This window comes from Cyanistes caeruleus, chromosome 1 (genome assembly GCF_971803275.1).
Source record: "Cyanistes caeruleus chromosome 1, bCyaCae1.hap1.1, whole genome shotgun sequence".
Classification (NCBI taxonomy): Eukaryota; Metazoa; Chordata; class Aves; order Passeriformes; family Paridae; genus Cyanistes; species Cyanistes caeruleus.
Window position 1 is genome coordinate 1,527,208 of NC_141701.1, and position 20,098 is coordinate 1,547,305.

Consider the following 20,098-nt stretch of genomic DNA (forward strand, 5'->3'; position numbering starts at 1 on the left):
TGTCCCCAAATGTTCTCTTGGTGACCCCAAATGTCCCCTCGGTGTCCCCAAATGTCCCCCTGGTGTCACCCCCCAATGTCATCTCCCTGTCCCCAAATGTCACCCCCACGGTCTTCCAAATGTCCCCCCAGTGACCCCAAATGTCCCCCCAGTGACCCCAAGTGTCCCCCTGGTGTCCCCCAATGTCCCCTCGGTGTCACCCCCCAATGTCTCCCAGTGTTCCCTCCCCATCCCCTCCCAATGTCACCCCCAGTGTCCCCAAATGCCCCCCTTTGTCACCGCCCCATGTCCCCCCTGCTGTCCCCTCATGCCCCCCTTTGTCACCCCCCCGTGTCCCCCCCTGGTGTCACCTCCGTGTCCCCCCCGTGTCCCCCCCATGTCCCCTTTGTGTCCCCCCCCGGTATCCCTTCATTCCCCCCCAATGTCCCCCCGGTGTCACCTCCCAATGTCCCCCCGGTGTCCCCCCCCGGTGTCCCCAGTGTCCCCTCCTGTGTCCCCCCACGTCCCCCTGCCATGTCCCTCTCTTGTCCCCTTCGTGTCCCCCAGTGTCCCCCCGGTGTCACCTCCCAATGTCCCCCCAGTGTCCCCTCCCCCCCCCCCCGTGTACCCCAAAGTCCCCCCCTGGTGTCCCCCTCCTCATGTCCCCAAATGTGCCCCCCGTGTCCCCAAACGTCCCCTCAATGTCCCAAATGTGCCCCCTGTGTCCCCAAATGTCCCCCCCGTGTCCCCAAATGTCCCCTCAATGTCCCCAAATGTCCCCTCAATGTCCCCAATGTGCCCCCATATCCCCAAGTGTGCCCCCCATATCCCCAAATGTCCCCCTCAATGTCCCCAGATGTCCCCTCAATGTCCCCAAACGTCCCCTCAATGTCCCAAATGTGCCCCTCAATATCCCCAAACGTCCCCCTCAATGTCCCCAAATGTCCCCCCCATGTCCCCAAATGTCCCCCTCAATGTCCCCAAACGTCCCCTCAATGTCCCAAATGTGCCCCTCAATGTCCCCAAATGTCCCCCCGTGTCCCCAAATGTCCCCCCCATATCCCCAAATGTCCCCCCCGTGTCCCCAAATGTCCCCCCCGTGTCCCCAAATGTCCCCCCCGTGTCCCCAAATGTGCCCCTGTGTCCCCAAATGTCCCCCCGTGTCCCCAAATGTCCCCCCGTGTCCCCCCCCGTGTCCCGCCCCTCCCCCACGCGGCGGGTGGCTCTGCAGGGATTTTATTGGGGGGACCTTGGGGACATTGTGGGGGAGGGGACACAAGGGGGGGTCCGGCCACCCCCAGGGTCCCCCCGGGAGGGGGGGAGGGGACAGCCAGGGGACAGCGGGGGTGGCAGCGGGGAATCCTCGGGGGATCCGTCGGGAGCGGCCGCGTCACATCCCTGGGGGACAGCGGGGACATCGTCACACCCCCGGTGGTGTCACCTGGGATTGTCACCCTGAGCTGGCATTGTCACCCCTGTGTCACCCAGAATTGTCACCCTGACCTGGCAGTGTCACCTGGTGTCACCCTGACCCCGGCTGTGTCACCTGGTGTCACCCGGGATTGTCACCCTGACCCCAGAATTGTCACCCTGACCCCAGCTGTGTCACCCGGTGTCACCCGGGATTGTCACCCTGACCTGGCATTGTCACCCTGACGCCGGGATTGTCACCCTGACCTTGGCAGTGTCACCCCTGTGTCACCCTGAGCCCGGCTGTGTCACCCGGTGCCACCCGGGATTGTCACCCTGACCTGGCATTGTCACCCGGTGTCACCTGGAATTGTCATCCGGTGTCACCCTGACCCTGGAATTGTCACCTGATGTCACCCTGACCCTGGAATTGTCACCCCCATGTCACCCTGACCCTGGCATTGTCACTCCTGTCATGTCTGTGTCACCCCTGTGTCACCCTGACTCCAGAATTGTCACCCTGACCTGGCATTGTCACCCCTGTGTCACCCTGACCCTGGAATTGTCCCCCTGAGCTCGGCAGTGTCACCCCTGTGTCACCCTGAGCCCGGCTGTGTCACCCGGTGTCACCCGGGATTGTCACCCTGACCCTGGCATTGTCACCCCAGTGTCACCCCTTACCCCAGCTGTGTCACCCCAGTGTCACCCCTTACCCCGGCTGTGTCACTCCTGTGTCACCCCTGTCCCCCTCCCCCCCCGGTGTCCCCCCTGGTGTCACCGTGTCACCCCCCAGTGTCACCCCTGTCCCCTCCCGGTGTCCCCAGTGTCACCCTGTCCCCGGTGTCACCCCTCCTGATGTCACCTGGTGTCACCCCTGTTCCCCCTCCCGGTGTCACCTCTGTCACCCCCCCGTGTCACCCCCAGTGTCACCTCTGTCACCCCCTGGTGTCACCTCTGTCACCCCCAGTGTCACCTCTGTCACCCCCCCGTGTCACCCCCAGTGTCACCTCTGTCACCCCCTGGTGTCACCTCTGTCACCCCCCCGTGTCACCCCCAGTGTCACCTCTGTCACCCCCTGGTGTCACCTCTGTCACCCCCAGTGTCACCTCTGTCACCCCCCCGTGTCACCCCCAGTGTCACCTCTGTCACCCCCTGGTGTCACCTCTGTCACCCCCAGTGTCACCTCTGTCACCCCCCCGTGTCACCCCCAGTGTCACCTCTGTCACCCCCTGGTGTCACCTCTGTCACCCCCCGGTGTCACCCCCCAGTGTCACCCCTGTCCCCCCGTGTCACCCCCTGCTGTCACCCCAGTGTCACCTCTGTCACCCCCTGGTGTCACCTCTGTCACCCCCCGGTGTCACCCCTGTCCCCTCCCCCTGTCCCCCCCGGTGTCATCCCTGTCCCCCCGTGTCACCCCTGGTGTCACCTCTGTCACCCCCCGGTGTCACCCCTGTCCCCTTCCCCTGGCCCCCCTGTGTCACCCCCACTGTCACCTCTGTCACCCCCCAGTGTCACCTCTGTCACCCCCCCGTGTCACCCCACTGTCACCTCTGTCACCCCCCAGTGTCACCTCTGTCACCCCCCCGTGTCACCCCAGTGTCACCTCTGTCACCCCCCAGTGTCACCTCTGTCACCCCCCCGTGTCACCCCAGTGTCACCTCTGTCACCCCCCGGTGTCACCTCTGTCCCCTCCCCCTGGCCCCCCCGGTGTCACCTCTGTCCCCTCCCCCTGGCCCCCCGGTGTCACCTCTGTCCCCCGTGTCACCCCCGGTGTCACCCCCCGGTGTCACCCCCCGGTGTCACCCCCCGGTGTCACCTCTGTCCCCCCGTGTCACCCCCAGTGTCACCCCTGTCCCCTCCCCCTGTCCCCCCGGTGTCACCTCCTGGTGTCACCCCTGTCCCCTTCCCTGGGTTCAGGGACAGGGACAGGGACAGGGGGGGCTGGGCTGGCACCGGGACCCCAAAAACCGACCCCAAAAATGAGACCCCAAAAATGAGACCCCAAAAACCGACCCCAAAAATGAGACCCCAAAACCAACTGGGACCCTCAAAAACCGACCCCAAAAACCAATCCCAAAAATGAGACCCCAAAAATGAGACCCCAAAAACCGACCCCAAAAACTGATCCCAAAAATGAGACCCCAAAAATGAGACCCCAAAAATGAGACCCCAAAAATGAGACCCCAAAAATGAGACCCCAAAAATGAGACCCCAAAAACCGACCCCAAAAACCGATCCCAAAAACTGATCCCAAAAATGGAACCCCCAAAACCGACCCCAAAAACCGACCCCAAAAACCGACCCCAAAAACCAACCCCAAAAACCGACCCCAAAAATGAGACCCCAAAAACCGACCCCAAAAACCGACCCCAAAAACCGACCCCAAAAACTGATCCCAAAAACCGACCCCAAAAATGAGACCCCAAAAATGAGACCCCAAAAATGAGACCCCAAAAATGAGACCCCAAAAACCGACCCCAAAAACCGATCCCAAAAACCGACCCCAAAAATGAGACCCCAAAAATGGAACCCCCAAAACCGACCGGGACCCCAAAATGACACCCCAAAATCAACCGGGACCCCAAAAACCGACCGGGACCCCCAAAACCCACCCCAAAACCCACCCCAAAACCCACCCCAAAAATGGGACCCCAAAAATGAGACCCCAAAACAGACCGGGACCCCCAAAACTCACCCCAAAATGGGACCCCAAAAATAAGACCCCAAAAATGACCCCAAAACCGACCTGGACCCCAAAGCCAACCCCAAAATGGGACCCCAAAAAACCCAAACCCAAAAAACCAACCGGGACCCCCAAAAATGACCCCAAAACCAACCGGGACCCCCAAAACCCACCCCAAAATGGGACCCCAAAAATGGGACCCCAAAAATGGGATCCCAAAAATGGGACCCCCAAAACCGACCGGGAACCCAAAAACCGACCGGGACCCCCCAAAACCCACCCCAAAATGGGACCCCCAAAACAGACTGGGACCCCAAAAATGGGACCCCCAAAACCAACCGGGGACCCCAAAAACCGACCCCAAAATGGGACCCCAAAAATCTGAACCCAAAAACCAACCGGGACCCCCCAAAACCAACCGGGACCCCCAAAACTCACCCCAAAAACCAACCAGGACCCCCAAAACTCACCCCAAAAACCTGACCCCAAATACTGACCAGGACCCCAAAACCGACCCCAAAATGGGACCCCCAAAACCAACCGGGACCCCCAAAACCCACCCCAAAATGGGACCCCAAAAACCTGACCCCAAAACCGACCGGGACCCCCCAAAACCCACCCCAAAATGGGACCCCAAAAACCTGACCCCAAATACCGACCAGGACCCCAAAACCAACCGGGACCCCCAAAACCGACCCCAAAATGGGACCCAAAAACCCCAAAAACCAAGCGGGACCCCCAAAAACCGACCCCAGGATTTGGGTCTGGGGGCTCCAGGACACCCCAGGATTTGGAGATTTGGGTCTGGGGGCTCTGAGACACCCCAGGATTTGGGTCTGGGGGATTTGGGTCTGGGGGCTGTTGGAAACCCCCCCGAAATTTGGGTCTGGGGGCTTTGGGGACCCCCCGGGATTAGGGTCTGGGGGCTCTGAGACACCCCAGGATTTGGGTCTGGGGGCTTTGGGGACCCCTGGGATTTGGGTCTGGGGTCTCTGGGGATTTGGGTCTGGGGTCTCACCCTCCTCGGACTCGCTGGACTGGGAGGGGCCATCGGGGAAGGGACCTGGGGAGGGGGGAGGGGACATTGAGGGGACCCCCGAGACCCCTCCCCAAAACCTCGGAGACCCCTCCCCATATCCAGGGACCCCCAGAGACCCCTCCCCACCCTTTGAGACCCCCCCAGACCCCTCCCCAAAACCTCAGAGACCCCTCCCCACCCCCAGGGACCCCCAGAGACCCCTCCCCACACCCAGAGACCCCTCCCCAAAACCCCCAGAGACCCCCAAAGACCCCTCCCCAAAACCTCAGAGACCCCTCCCCAACACCCCCAGAGACCCCTCCCCAACACCCCCAGGGACCCCCAGAGACCCCTCCCCACCCCCAGGGACCCCTCCCCAAAACCCCCAGAGACCCCCAAAGACCCCTCCCCCCTCTCCAGCGCCCTCTCCAGGACCCCTCCCCACTGCCCCCAGCGCCCCCTCCCCACCCCCAGGACCCCCCAGGACCCCTCCCCACCATTCCCAGACCCCTCCCACCCCGGGACCCCTCCCCACCATTCCCAGACCCCTCCCCACCCCCAGGACCCCCCAGGACCCCTCCCCACCATTCCCAGACCCCTCCCCAGCGCCCCCTCCCCACCCCCAGACCCCTCCCAAGCGCCCCCTCCCTACCCCCAGGACCCCCCCAGGACCCCTCCCCACCATTCCCAGCCCCCCCCACAAAGACCCCTCCCCACCATTCCCAGCAACCCTTCCCCACCCCCCAGCCCCCCCCAGGACCCCTCCTCACCCCCAGGACCCCCCCCAGCCCCCTCCCCACCACCCCCAGCCCCCCCCAGCGCCCCCTCCCCACCCCCCAGCCCCCCCCAGGACCCCTCCCCACCCCCAGGACCCCCCCAGGACCCCTCCCCACCATTCCCAGCCCCCCCCAGCGCCCCCTCCCCACCATTCCCAGCCCCCCCCAGGACCCCTCCCCACCACCCCCAGGACCCCCCCAGCGCCCTCCCCACCCCCCAGGACCCCCCCAGCGCCCCCTCCCCACCATTCCCAGCGCCCCCTCCCCACCCCCAGGATGTCCCCAGCGCCCCCTCCCCATCCCCCAGCCCCCCCCAGGACCCCTCCCCACCCCCAGCCCCCCCCAGCCCCCTCCCCACCCCCCAGCCCCCCCCAGCCCCCTCCCCACCATTCCCAGCCCCCCCCAGGACCCCTCCCCACCCCCCACCCCCCCCAGCCCCCTCCCCACCCCCAGCCCCCCCCCAGGACCCCTCCCCACCCCCAGCCCCCCCCCAGCCCCCTCCCCACCCCCAGCCCCCCCCAGCGCCCCCTCCCCACCACCCCCAGCCCCCCCCCAGCCCCCTCCCCACCCCCAGCCCCCCCCAGCGCCCCCTCCCCACCACCCCCAGCCCCCCCCAGCGCCCCCTCCCCACCGCCCCCAGCCCCCCCCAGCGCCCCCTCCCCACCGTTCGCACCTCGGGGCTGCCCCCCCCGGGGGTCGCCACTCTCGGAGCCGCTCTCGGGGCCGGAGTCTCCCCCCGGGGGGGGGTCCCGGGGGTCCTGGGGGGGTTCCTGGGGGTCCCGGGGGTCCTGGGGGGGGTCCCGAGGCTCCGTGGCCACCGGGGACCCCGGGAAGGCCACTGACGTCACAGCTGGGGACAGCGGGGGGGTCACGGGGGGGCAATTTCGGGGTCCCCCTCCCAAATTTCGGGGTCCCGCTCCCGCATTTTGGGGGTCCCTGAGCCCATTTTGGGGGTCCCTGAGCCCATTTTTGGGTCCCACTCCCCCATTTTGGGGGGTCCCGTTCCCATTTTCGGGAGTCCCGAAGCCCATTTTGGGGTCCTTGACCCAAATTTTGGGGTCCTTCTCCCCATTTTTGGGGTCCCCAAGCCCATTTTTGGGGTCCCTATCCCCATTTTTGGGGTCCCTGTCCCAAATTTTGGGGTCCCCGATTCCATTTTTGGGGTCCCTGTCCCCATTTTTGGGGTCCTCGAGCCCATTTTGGGGTCCCACTCCCACATTTTGGGGTCCCCGAGCCCATTTTTGGGGTCCCTGTCCCCATTTTTGGGGTCCTTCTCCCCATTTTTGGGGTCCCCGAGCCCATTTTTTGGGTTCCTGTCCCAAATTTTGGGGTCCTCCCCATTTTTGGGGTCCCCGAGCCCATTTTTGGGGTCCCTGTCCCCATTTTTGGGGTCCTTCTCCCCATTTTTGGGGTCCTCGAGCCCATTTTTGGGGTCCCTATCCCCATTTTTGGGGTCTCTGTCCCCATTTTTGGGGTCCCTATCCCCATTTTTGGGGTCCCACTCCCACATTTTGGGGTCCCTATCCCCATTTTTGGGGTCCCTGTCCCAAATTTTGGGGTCCCTATCCCCATTTTTGGGGTCTCTGTCCCCATTTTTGGGGTCCCACTCCCACATTTTGGGGTCCCTGTCCCCATTTTTGGGGTCCCTGTCCCCATTTTTGGGGTCCCCGAGCCCCCCTACCTTTGCCCAGGTGCGCCGAGGTGCTGAGATCACCTGGGGGAGGGGCAGGGGGGAGGGGTCAGGGGGATTTGGGGGTCCCCGGGGGGGAATTTGGGGGTCCCCGGGAAGGTTTTGGGGTTTTGGGGGGTTCCCGGGAAGCTTTGGGTGTCCCAGGGAGGATTTTGGGGTTTTTGGGGGTTCCCGGGAAGATTTTGGGGTGCCGGGGGGGATTTTGGGGGTCCCCGGGGGAGATTTGGGGGTTCCCATGAAGATTTGGGGTTTTTGGGGTTCCCAGGAAAGTTTTGGGGGGTCCCCGGGGAGGATTTTGGGGTTTCCGAGGGGGTTTTGGGATTTTTGGGGGTCCCCGGGAAGATTTTGGGGGTCCCAGGGGGGATTTGGGGGTTCCGAGGGGGTTTTGGGGAATTTGGGGGTTCCTGGGAAAGTTTTGGGGAATTTGGGGAGGATTTGGGGGCACCTGGGGGAGATTTGGGGGGTCCCAGGGGGGATTTGGGGGTTCCCGGGAAGATTTTGGGTTTTTGGGGGTCCCCGGGGGGATTTTGGGGGTTCCCGGGGAGGATTTTTGGGGAGATTCCCGGGAAGGTTTTGGGGTATTTTGGGGGTTCCCGGGAAGGTTTGGGGGGTCCCAGGGGGGATTTGGGGGTTTCTGTGGGTTTTTTGGGGGTTCCCGGGAAGATTTTGGGGTCCCCGGGGGTTTTTGGGGGTCCCCGGGGATTTTTTGGGGTTCCGGGGAGGATTTGGGGGTTCCCGTGAAGATTTTGGGGTTTTGGGGGGTTCCCGGGAAGGTTTTGGGGTCCCGGGGGCGGATTTTGGGGGTCCCCGGGAAGATTTTGGGGTCCCGGGGGGGATTTTGGGGGTTCCCGGGGGGGGATTTGGGGGTTCCCGGGGCTATCTGGGGTTCCCGGGGAGGTTTTTGGGGGTCCTGGGGAGGATTTGGGGGTTCCTGTGGGGTTTTTTGGGGGTTCCCGGGAAGATTTTGGCTTTTTGGGGGGTCCCAAGGGGGGTTTGGGGGTTCCCGGGAAGATTTTGGGGTTTTGGGGGGTCCCAAAGGGGGTTTGGGGGTTCCCGAGAAGATTTTGGGGTTTTGGGGGGGTCCCCACGCCCCTCCCCTCCCCCACTCACTCTCTCCCGACGCCTCCAGCCTGGCGGGCTCTGTGTGGGGGAGGGGACAATGATCGGGGGGGGTCACCAAAATGTCCCCAAATGTCCCCAAAACCCCCCCAAATTCCCCCAGACCCCTCCCCCTCTTACCTGGGCTCTGTCCCGACACCGCCACATCCGGGGGCTCTGCGGGGACACCGAGGTGACACCCAGGGGACATCGGGGGACACCCAGGGACACCCAGGGGACACCCAGGGACACCCAGGGGACATCGAGGGACATCGGGGGACACCCGGGGGACACCCAGGGACACCCGGGGACACCCAGGGGACATCGGGGGACACCCAGGGACACCCAGGGGACATCGGGGGACACCCAGGGACACCCGGGGGACACCCGGGGGACACCCAGGGGACACCCAGGGACACCCGGGGGACATCGGGGGACACCCAGGGACACCCGGGGACACCCAGGGGACATCGGGGGACACCCAGGGACACCCAGGGGACACCCAGGGACACCCGGGGGACATCGGGGGACACCCAGGGACACCCAGGGACACCCGGGGGACACCCAGGGACACCCGGGGGACATCGGGGGACACCCAGGGACACCCAGGGACACCCAGGGGACATCGGGGGACACCCAGGGACACCCAGGGGACACCCAGGGACACCCGGGGGACACCCAGGGGACACCCGGGGGACACCCAGGGACACCCAGGGACACCCGGGGGACATCGGGGGACACCCGGGGGACATCGGGGGACACCCAGGGGACACCCAGGGACACCCGGGGACACCCAGGGACACCCGGGGACACCCAGGGACACCCAGGGGACACCCAGGGGACATCGGGGGACACCCAGGGATACCCGGGGACACCCAGGGGACCCCCCGGACCCCCCCCGTGAGCGCCCCCTCCTCACCTTGAGCCCTCAGGGTGGTCGCGAGCAGGAGCGCGACAGCGGCCAGAGCCGGGACCCTGCGGGGACACCCGGCAATTGTCACCTCCCCCCCGGCAATTGTCACCTCCCCCCCCCCGGGAATTGTCACCTCCCCCCCCCCGGCAATTGTCACCTCCCCCCCGGGAATTGTCACCTCCCCCCCGGCAATTGTCACCTCCCCCCCGGCAATTGTCACCTCCCCCCCCCCGGGAATTGTCACCTCCCCCCCCCCGGCAATTGTCACCTCCCCCCCGGGAATTGTCACCTCCCCCCCGGCAATTGTCACCTCCCCTCACACCGGGAATTGTCACCTCCCCCCCCCCGGGAATTGTCACCTCCCCCCCCGGCAATTGTCACCTCCCCTCACAGGAATTGTCACCTCCCCCCCGGGAATTGTCACCTCCCCCCCCGGCAATTGTCACCTCCCCCCCCCCGGGAATTGTCACCTCCCCCCCCGGCAATTGTCACCTCCCCTCACAGGAATTGTCACCTCCCCCCCGGCAATTGTCACCTCCCCTCACACCGGGAATTGTCACCTCCCCCCCCCCGGGAATTGTCACCTCCCCCCCCGGCAATTGTCACCTCCCCTCACAGGAATTGTCACCTCCCCCCCGGGAATTGTCACCTCCCCCCCCGGCAATTGTCACCTCCCCCCCCGGGAATTGTCACCTCCCCCCCCGGCAATTGTCACCTCCCCCCCGGGAATTGTCACCTCCCCCCCGGCAATTGTCACCTCCCCCCCGGCAATTGTCACCTCCCCCCCCGGGAATTGTCACCTCCCCCCCGGCAATTGTCACCTCCCCCTCCCCCAAAACCCTCACGCGGGACATCCCGAGACCCCCGGGTTGGGACCCCCGGGTCCCCTTTGTGTCCCCTCCCCCCCTTCTGTCACCTCTGTCACCTCCGTGTCCCCTCTGTCCCCCCCCCCGTGTCCCCTCTGTCCCCCCGCTCTGTCCTGGGGTCCCCGCTGTGTCCCCTCTGTGTCCCCCTGTCCTGGGGTCCCCAATTTCCCCTCTGTCCCCCCCCTCCATCCCCGCTGTCCCCCGCCCTGGGGGTCTTTGTCCCCCGTGTCCCCGCTGTGTCCCCCCGTGTCGCTGTCCCCTCTGGCCGTGTCCCCACCCCTGTCCCCCGTGTCCCCACCCCGTCCTGTGTCCCCTCTGTCCCTGTCACTGTCGCTGTCCCACCTCTGTCCCCCGTGTCCCATCACTGTCCCTGTCCCTGTCCCCATCCCTGTCCCCCGTGTCCCATCCCTGTCCCCTGTGTCCACCCCGTGTCCCTGTCCCTGTGTCCCCCCCGTGTCCCCTGTGTCACCTGCAGTGTCCCCTGCCGTGTCCCATCCCTGTCCCCTGTGTCACCTCCTCCGCCCCCCGCCGTGTCCCATCCCTGTCGCTGTCCCCTGTGTCCCCCCCGTGTCCCCATCCCCGTGTCCCCATCCCTGTCGCTGTCCCCCCTGTGTCCCCCCCGTGTCCCCTGTGTCACCTGCAGTGTCCCCCGCCGTGTCCCCATCTCTGTCCCTGTCCCCATCCCTGTCCCTGTGTCCCCCCCCTGTGTCCCCCCCATTGTCACCTCCTCTGTCCCCCTCCGTGTCCCCCGTCCCCATTGTCCCCCCGTCCCCTGTCCCCGTGTCCCCCTGTCCCTGTCCCCATTGTCACCTGCTCTGTCCCCCTCTGTGTCCCCTGTCCCCTCTGTCCCCCCTGTCCCCCCCGTGTCACCTCTGTCCCCGTCCGTGTCCCATCCCTGTCCCCTGTCCCCATTGTCCCCTCTGTCCCCCCCATTGTCACCTGCTCTGTCCCCCTCCGTGTCCCATCCCCATCCCTGTCCCTGTGTCCCCGTTGTCACCTGCTCTGTCCCCTCTGTCCCCGTCCCTGTCCCCATTGTCACCTGCTCTGTCCCCTGTGTCCGTGTCCCATCCCTGTCCCCTGTCCCCATCCCCGTGTCCCCATTGTCACCTGCTGTGTCCCTGTCTGTGTCCGTGTCCCATCCCTGTCCCCAGTCCCCTGTGTCCCCTGTGTCCCCGTTGTCACCTGCCGTGTCCCTTGTGTCCGTGTCCGTGTCCCATCCCCATCCCTGTCCCCATCCCTGTCCCCTGTGTCCCCCCGTGTCCCCGTTGTCACCTGCCGTGTCCCCTGTGTCCGTGTCCGTGTCCCATCCCTGTCCCCATCCCGTGTCCCCGTTGTCACCTGCCGTGTCCCCTGTGTCCCTTGTGTCCGTGTCCCATCCCCATCCCTGTCCCCTGTGTCCGTGTCCCCATCCCGTGTCCCCGTTGTCACCTGCCGTGTCCCTTGTGTCCCTGTCCGTGTCCCATCCCCATCCCTGTCCCCTGTGTCCGTGTCCCCATCCCGTGTCCCCATTGTCACCTGCCGTGTCCCTTGTGTCCCTGTCCGTGTCCCCTGTGTCCGTGTCCCATCTCCCGCTCTCTCCGGGGCTCTGCGGGTCCCGCTCGCTTTTAGCGGCGGCTCCCGGGGAGGGGCCGGTGGCGCGGGGCCAACCAATCCCGGAGCGGGCCGGAACCGGAACCGGAACCGGAACCGGAACCGGAACCGGAACCGGCCAACCAATCCCGGAGCGGGCCGGAACCGGAACCGGAACCGGCCAACCAATCCCGGAGCGGGCCGGGACCGGAACCGGAACCGGCCAACCAATCCCGGAGCGGGCCGGGACCGGAACCGGAACCGGCCAACCAATCCCGGAGCGGGCCGGAACCGGAACCGGAACCGGGCCGGAACCGGAACCGGCACCGGAACCGGCCAACCAATCCCGGAGCGGGCCGGAACCGGAACCGGAACCGGAACCGGAACCGGGCCGGAACCGGAACCGGCACCGGAACCGGCCAACCAATCCCGGAGCGGGCCGGAACCGGAACCGGAACCGGAACCGGGCCGGAACCGGAACCGGCCAACTAATCCCGGAGCGGGCCGGAACCGGAACCGGAACCGGCACCGGCACCGGCCAACCAATCCCGGAGCGGGCCGGAACCGGAACCGGAACCGGAACCGGCCAACCAATCCCGGAGCGGGCCGGAACCGGAACCGGGCCGGAACCGGAACCGGAACCGGAACCGGCCAACCAATCCCGGAGCGGGCCGGAACCGGAACCGGAACCGGGCCGGAACCGGAACCGGCCAACCAATCCCGGAGCGGGCCGGAACCGGAACCGGACCGGAACCGGAACCGGAACCGGCCAACCAATCCCGGAGCGGGCCGGAACCGGGCCGGAACCGGAACCGGAACCGGAACCGGCCAACCAATCCCGGAGCGGGCCGGAACCGGGCCGGAACCGGAACCGGAACCGGAACCGGCCAACCAATCCCGGAGCGGGCCGGAACCGGGCCGGAACCGGAACCGGAACGGAACCGGCCAACCAATCCCGGAGCGGGCCGGAACCGGAACCGGAACCGGAACCGGCCGACCAATCCCGGAGCGGGCCGGAACCGGAACCGGAACCGGAACCGGAACCGGAACCGGAACCGGACCGGAACCGGAACCGGACAACCAATCCCGGAGAGGGACGGAACCGGAACCGGGCCAGAACCGGAACCGGCCAACCAATCCCGGACCGGAACCGCCCCCGAACCGGGCCGGAACCGGAACCGAACAACCAATCCTGGAGCGGGACGGAACCGGAACCGGGCCACAACCGGACCGGAACCAGAACCAAACCGGAACCGGCCAACTAATCCCGGACTGGAACCGCCTCCGAACCGGACCGGAACCGAACCGAAACCGGCTAACCAATCCCGGACCGGAACCGGCCAACCAATCCCGGACCGGAACCGGGATAGGACCGAACCGGGCCGGGATCCGACCGGGTTAGAACAGGGACTGGACCGGGACGGGACCGGGACCGCATTTAAACCGCACCGGAACCGGAACCGGGGTGGAACCGGGACCGCATTTAAAGCGCACCGGAACCGGGATCGAACCGGGACCGCATTTAAAGCGCACCGGAACCGGAACCGGGATCGAACCGGGACCGCATTTAAAGCGCACCGGAACCGGGATCCGACCGGGCCGGGACCGGGTGGAACAGGGATGGGGAAGGAAGGGATCGAACCGGGACGGAACCGGGACGGAACCGGGATGGGACCGGGGTGGAACCGGGGTGGGACCGGGGTGGGACCGGGATGGAACCGGGGTGGAACCGGGATGGGACCGGGGTGGAACCGGGATGGAACCGGGATGGGACCGGGATGGGACCGGGATGGAACCGGGACGGAACCGGGACGGGACCGGGATGGAACCGGGATGGAACCGGGGTGGAACCGGGATGGGACCGGGGTGGAACCGGGATGGAACCGGGATGGGACCGGGATGGGACCGGGATGGGACCGGGGTGGAACCGGCACTGCGGGCATTGGCACCGCTCCGGAACCGCACCGGAACTGCACCGGAACCGGGACCGGAACCGCACCGGAACCGCACCGGCACTGCGGTATCAGAACTGACACAGCACCGGAACTGCACCGGAACCGGGACCGGAACCGCACCGGAACCGCTCCGGGACTGCGGTGTCGGAACTGACACAGCACCGGAACTGCACCGGAACCGGGACCGGAACCGGGACCGGAACCGCTCCGGGACTGCGGTGTCGGAACTGGCACCGAGCCGGGACCGGGACAGAACCAGGACTGCATTAAAACCGCACCGGAACCGGGATCGAACCGGGACCGCATTAAAACCGCACCGGAACCGGGATGGGACCGTGCCGGGACCGGGACAGAACCGGGACCGGGACTGCACCGAGAACCTCCCGGGCAGCAGCGGCACCGGGACCTGAGAACGGCACCGGGAACCCGAACCGGGAATCGGAACCGGGAATCGGAACCGGGAATCGGAACCGGGAATCGGCACCGGGAACCCGAACCGGGAACCCGAACCGGGAATCGGCACCGGGAACCCGAACCGGGAATCGGAACCGGGAATCGGCACCGGGAATCGGAACCGGGAATCGGAACCGGGAATCGGCACCGGGAATCGGAACCGGGAATCGGAACCGGGAACCCGAACCGGGAATCGGAACCGGGAATCGGAACCGGGAATCGGAACCGGGAACCCGAACCGGGAATCGGAACCGGGAATCGGAACCGGGAATCGGAACCGGGAATCGGAACCGGGAATTGGAACCGGGAACCCGAACCGGGAACCCGAACCGGGAATCGGAACCGGGAATCGGAACCGGGAACCCGAACCGGGAACCCGAACCGGGAATCGGAACCGGGAATCGGCACCGGGAATCGGAACCGGGAATCGGAACCGGGAACCCGAACCGGGAACCCGAACCGGGAATCGGAACCGGGAATCGGAACCGGGAACCCGAACCGGGAATCGGAACCGGGAATCGGAACCGGGAACCCGAACCGGGAATCGGAACCGGGAATCGGAACCGGGAATCGGAACCGGGACCGGCCCCGCTCTGCCCGAACCTCTCGGGGAGCCCGGACCGGCCCCGGACCCCCCAAACCGAGTCCCCGAACCGGGACCCCCGAACCGGGACCCCCGAACCGGGACCCCCAGGCCCACTTTGGGGTCCCTGGGCAGGGATTTGGGGGTTCCAGGTGACCCCAAAGTGACCCCCAGGGACCCCCCAGTCCCTCCCAGTCCCCCCCAGTCTATTCCAGCCCCTCCCAGTCCCTCCCAGTCCCTCCCAGTGCCAGGCCGGGCTCTCCCCGCTGTCCCCGCAGAGGAACCCAGGGACAAAAGCGCCTTTGTACTGGGAGGGACTGGGGGGGACTGGGGGGGACTGGGGGGGACTGGGATGGACTGGGGGGGACTGGGGGGGACTGGGAGGGACTGGGAGGGACTGGGGGGGACTGGGGGGGACTGGGGGGGACTGGGATGGACTGGGATGGACTGGGATGGACTGGGATGGGACTGCAGACCCCAAATCCCAGTTTGGTGTCACTCACCCCCGCCCCCATTCCCAGTTTGGCGTCCCCAGTCCCTCCCAGTCCCTCCCAGTCCCTCCCAGTCCCCCCCAGTCCCTCCCAGTCCCTCCCAGTACAAAGGCGCTTTTGTCCCTGGGTTCCTCTGCGGGGACAGCGGGGAGAGCCCGGCCTGGCACTGGGAGGGACTGGGAGGGACTGGGGGGAACTGGGAGGGACTGGGATGGAACTGGGACAAACTGGGAGCGCTGGTCCCTCTCACTGCAGTCCCTTACTGGTCCCTCTGGTGTCACTGGTTTGTCTTACTGGTGTCACTGGTGTCCCTTACTGGTGTCACTGGAGTCACTGGTGTCCCTTACTGGTGTCACTGGTGTCACTGGTTTATCTTACTGGTGTCACTGGTGTCCCTTACTGGTGTCACTGGAGTCACTGGTGTCCCTTACTGGTGTCACTGGTGTCCCTTACTGGTGTCACTGGTCCCTCACCGGTCCCAGCGGTTCATCCCAGTTCATCCCAGTTCCCTCCCAGTTCCTTCCCAGTTCATCCCAGTCCCTCCCACTTCACTCCCAGTCCATCCCAGTTTGTCCCAGTTCGTCCCAGTCCCTCCCAGTCCATCCCAGTTCATCCCAGTCCATCCCAGTCCATCCCAGTCCATCCCAGTTCCTTCCCAGTTCATCCCAGTTTGTCCCAGTTCATCCCAGTCCCTCCCAGTCCATCCCAGTCCCATCCCAGTTTATCCCAGTCCATCCCAGTCCATCCCAGTTCCTTCCCAGTTCATCCCAGTTTGTCCCAGTTCATCCCAGTCCCTCCCACTTCACGCCCAGTCCATCCCAGTTTGTCCCAGTTTGTCCCAGTTCCCTCCCAGTTCCATCCCAGTCCATCCCAGTCCCATTCCCATCCCATTTTTCCCTGTTCCCAGCCCAATCCCGATCCCAGTTTGTCCCAGTTCATCCCAGTTTGGAGCCCTCTGGAATTTCCCTCCCAACGGATCCCAAACTCCCACTTTGGGATGGGATTTATTCCCAAACTGGGACCAAACTGGGACTGACTGGGACTGACTGGGACTGACTGGGACTGACTGGGACTGACTGGGACTGAACTGGGACTGACTGGGACTGAACTGGGACTGAACTGGGATTGAACTGGGACTGACTGGGACTGAACTGGGACTGAACTGGGACTGACTGGGACTGAACTGGGACTGGACTGGGACTGACTGGGACTGAACTGGGACTGACTGGGATTGAACTGGGACTGGACTGGGATTGAACTGGGACTGAACTGGGACTGACTGGGACTGACTGGGACTGACTGGGACTGACTGGGACTGAACTGGGATTGAACTGGGACTGAACTGGGACTGAACTGGGACTGACTGGGACTGAACTGGGACTGAACTGGGACTGACTGGGACTGAACTGGGACTGAACTGGGACTGACTGGGACTGAACTGGGATTGAACTGGGACTGACTGGGACTGAACTGGGACTGAACTGGGACTGAACTGGGACTGAACTGGGACTGACTGGGACTGAACTGGGACTGACTGGGACTGACTGGGACTGAACTGGGACTGACTGGGACTGACTGGGACTGAACTGGGACTGAACTGGGACTGAACTGGGACTGACTGGGATTGAACTGGGACTGACTGGGACTGAACTGGGACTGACTGGGACTGAACTGGGACTGACTGGGACTGACTGGGACTGACTGGGACTGAACTGGGACTGACTGGGACTGACTGGGATTGACTGGGACTGAACTGGGATTGACTGGGACTGACTGGGACTGACTGGGACTGAACTGGGACTGAACTGGGACTGAACTGGGACTGACTGGGACTGAACTGGGACTGAACTGGGATTGACTGGGACTGAACTGGGATTGACTGGGACTGAACTGGGATTGAACTGGGACTGAACTGGGACTGAACTGGGACTGACTGGGATTGACTGGGACTGACTGGGACTGAACTGGGACTGAACTGGGATTGAACTGGGACTGAACTGGGACTGAACTGGGACTGACTGGGATTGACTGGGACTGAACTGGGACTGAACTGGGACTGAACTGGGATTGACTGGGACTGAACTGGGACTGAACTGGGATTGACTGGGACTGAACTGGGACTGACTGGGACTGAACTGGGACTGACTGGGACTGACTGGGACTGACTGGGACTGAACTGGGACTGAACTGGGACTGAACTGGGATTGAACTGGGACTGAACTGGGATTGACTGGGACTGAACTGGGACTGACTGGGACTGACTGGGGCTGAACTGGGACTGAACTGGGACTGACTGGGATTGAACTGGGACTGACTGGGACTGAACTGGGATTGAACTGGGACTGACTGGGATTGACTGGGACTGAACTGGGACTGACTGGGACTGAACTGGGATTGAACTGGGACTGAACTGGGACTGACTGGGACTGAACTGGGATTGAACTGGGACTGAACTGGGACTGACTGGGACTGAACTGGGACTGAACTGGGACTGAACTGGGACTGAACTGGGACTGAACTGGGACTGAACTGGGATTGAACTGGGACTGAACTGGGACTGAACTGGGACTGAACTGGGACTGACTGGGACTGAACTGGGACTGACTGGGACTGACTGGGATTGAACTGGGACTGAACTGGGACTGAACTGGGACTGAACTGGGACTGAACTGGGACTGACTGGGACTGAACTGGGACTGACTGGGACTGAACTGGGACTGAACTGGGATTGAACTGGGATTGAACTGGGACTGAACTGGGATTGAGCTGGGACTGACTGGGACTGACTGGGACTGAACTGGGACTGAACTGGGACTGAACTGGGACTGAACTGGGATTGAACTGGGACTGACTGGGACTGAACTGGGACTGAACTGGGACTGAACTGGGACTGACTGGGACTGAACTGGGACTGACTGGGACTGACTGGGACTGACTGGGACTGACTGGGATTGAACTGGGATTGAACTGGGATTGACTGGGACTGAACTGGGACTGAACTGGGATTGAACTGGGACTGACTGGGACTGAACTGGGATTTGAACTGGGACTGACCTGGGACTGAACTGGGACTGACTGGGACTGAACTGGGATTGAACTGGGACTGACTGGGACTGAACTGGGACTGAACTGGGATTGAACTGGGACTGAACTGGGACTGAACTGGGACTGAACTGGGATTGAACTGGGACTGAACTGGGACTGACTGGGACTGAACTGGGACAAATCCCTCAGGACACCCCAAAAATTTCAGACCCCCCCCAAATAATTCTCATTTTGACGTCATTTCCTCGCCGTCCGCCAGGGGGCGCTGCGCAGCGCTCGCCATCTTGAGTGTGGCGGTGGCGGCGGCGCTGGCCGGCACTTCCGGGTTTGGTCGCACTCACTTCCGGCGTCACCGGAAGCCCCGCCGTCGCCATGGAGACGGCCCCGCCTCGGGCAGCGGCGGCGGCGGCGGGCAGGGCCCGAGGCCGCAGCGGGGACAGCGAGGGGACAACGAGGGGACAGCGAGGCGACAGCGGCCGGTAACGGGGGGTGGCGGCAGCGCGGGGACCCCGCGGAGGGACCTGGGGCCGAGGGGGACCCGGTGAGGGGGGCGCGGGAAGGGGCCGGGCAAAATGGCGGTGACGTGAGGGGGGAGTCGGGGCCGAGGGCGGGAATCTTTAGGGGACCGTGGGAACAGGGAGGGGTTCGGGGTGTGGGGACGGGGGGTGATGAGGACTGGGGACACTGGGGAGCGGTGAGGGGAGTTTGGGGACATTGTGGGGGCGGTGAGCGGAGTTTGGGGACATTGTGGGGGCGGTGAGGGGACATTGGGGAACCCTCAGGGGGGACATTGGGAAAAAATTCCTGGATTTGGGGTGGGTTGGGGACATTGGGGTCCCCTTAGGAGGGGTTTGGGGACAAATTCTTGGATTTGAGGGGACTTTGGGGACAAATTCCTGGATTTGGGGGGACACCGGGGACAAATTCCTGGATTTGAGGGGACTTTGGGGACAAATCCCTGGATTTGGGGTGGTTTGGGGACATTGGGGTCCCCTCAGGAGGGATTTGGGGACAAATTCTTGGATTTGAGGGGACTTTGGGGACAAATCCCAGGATTTGGAGTGGTTTGGGGACATTGGGGTCCCCTCAGGTGGGGTTTGGGGACAAATTCCTTAATTTGGGGGGACTTTGGGGACAAATTCCTGGATTTGGGGTGGTTTGGGGACATTGGGGTCCCCTCAGGTGGGGTTTGGGGACAAACCCCAGGATTTGGGGTGGTTTGGGGACATTGGGGTCCCCTCAGGGGAAGTTTGGGGACAAATCCCAGGATTTGGGGTGGATTGTCCCCGTTTTTTGGGGACCCGGGGGGTGGGGGTGGCCCTGGGGTGACACCGAATCCGTCCCGGCGGATTTACGTAAATCCCGATAAATAAAAGATCAGGAGTTGGCTTTTGGAAAAGGAAATTTGAAAGGGAAATTGGCCGGAGCCAGAGCCCGACGGGATCCGGTGGCGAATTCCCGGATTCCCAAACCCCTGGAATTTTTGGGGGCTTTTCCTGGGAATTTTGGGGGATTTTTCTGGGAATTTTGAAGGATTTTTCTGGGAATTTTGAGGGATTTTTCTGGGAA

General features: G+C 64.2%; 3 protein-coding genes across 3 annotated transcripts in view; 2 read left to right on the plus strand and 1 right to left on the minus strand.

Moving 5' to 3' along the window:
• Positions 1-1,199: 1,199 nt before the first annotated feature.
• LOC147655237 (uncharacterized) lies at positions 1,200-11,896 on the minus strand. The gene is made up of 8 exons (XM_086879797.1): positions 11,862-11,896; positions 9,574-9,629; positions 8,796-8,831; positions 8,667-8,696; positions 7,548-7,580; positions 6,540-6,716; positions 5,091-5,135; positions 1,200-1,377 (listed from the first exon to the last, which is right to left on the minus strand). The coding sequence occupies exons 1-8, from the start codon at positions 11,894-11,896 to the stop codon at positions 1,370-1,372; spliced, it is 420 nt and encodes a 139-aa protein (XP_086735923.1). The 3' UTR covers positions 1,200-1,369.
• A 2,215-nt stretch (positions 11,897-14,111) lies between these two features.
• LOC147655238 (uncharacterized) lies at positions 14,112-15,193 on the plus strand (the record flags this gene model as incomplete). Its single annotated transcript, XM_086880033.1, has 1 exon — positions 14,112-15,193. A coding segment is annotated over one exon (1,038 nt), but the record flags the coding sequence as incomplete, so codon positions are not given.
• Positions 15,194-18,544: 3,351 nt separating this feature from the next.
• PPP1R16A (protein phosphatase 1 regulatory subunit 16A) overlaps positions 18,545-20,098 on the plus strand; it is a 44,072-nt gene continuing 42,518 nt past the window's right edge. Inside the window, exon 1 of the mRNA XM_086876096.1 lies at positions 18,545-19,008. The gene's annotated coding sequence lies outside the window, so the exon portion shown is untranslated. The remainder of the gene's footprint in view (positions 19,009-20,098) is intronic.

Coding starts and splice junctions, on each gene's coding strand:
- LOC147655237 (XM_086879797.1), bottom strand. CDS start 11,896: ATGGGACACGGACAGGGACACAAGGGACACGGCAG. Junction 8,832..9,573: donor GACCACCCTGAGGGCTCAAG/GTGAGGAGGGGG, acceptor GTGTCCCCGCAG/AGCCCCCGGATGTGGCGGTG. Junction 6,717..7,547: donor CTCGGCGCACCTGGGCAAAG/GTAGGGGGGCTC, acceptor CGCTGTCCCCAG/CTGTGACGTCAGTGGCCTTC.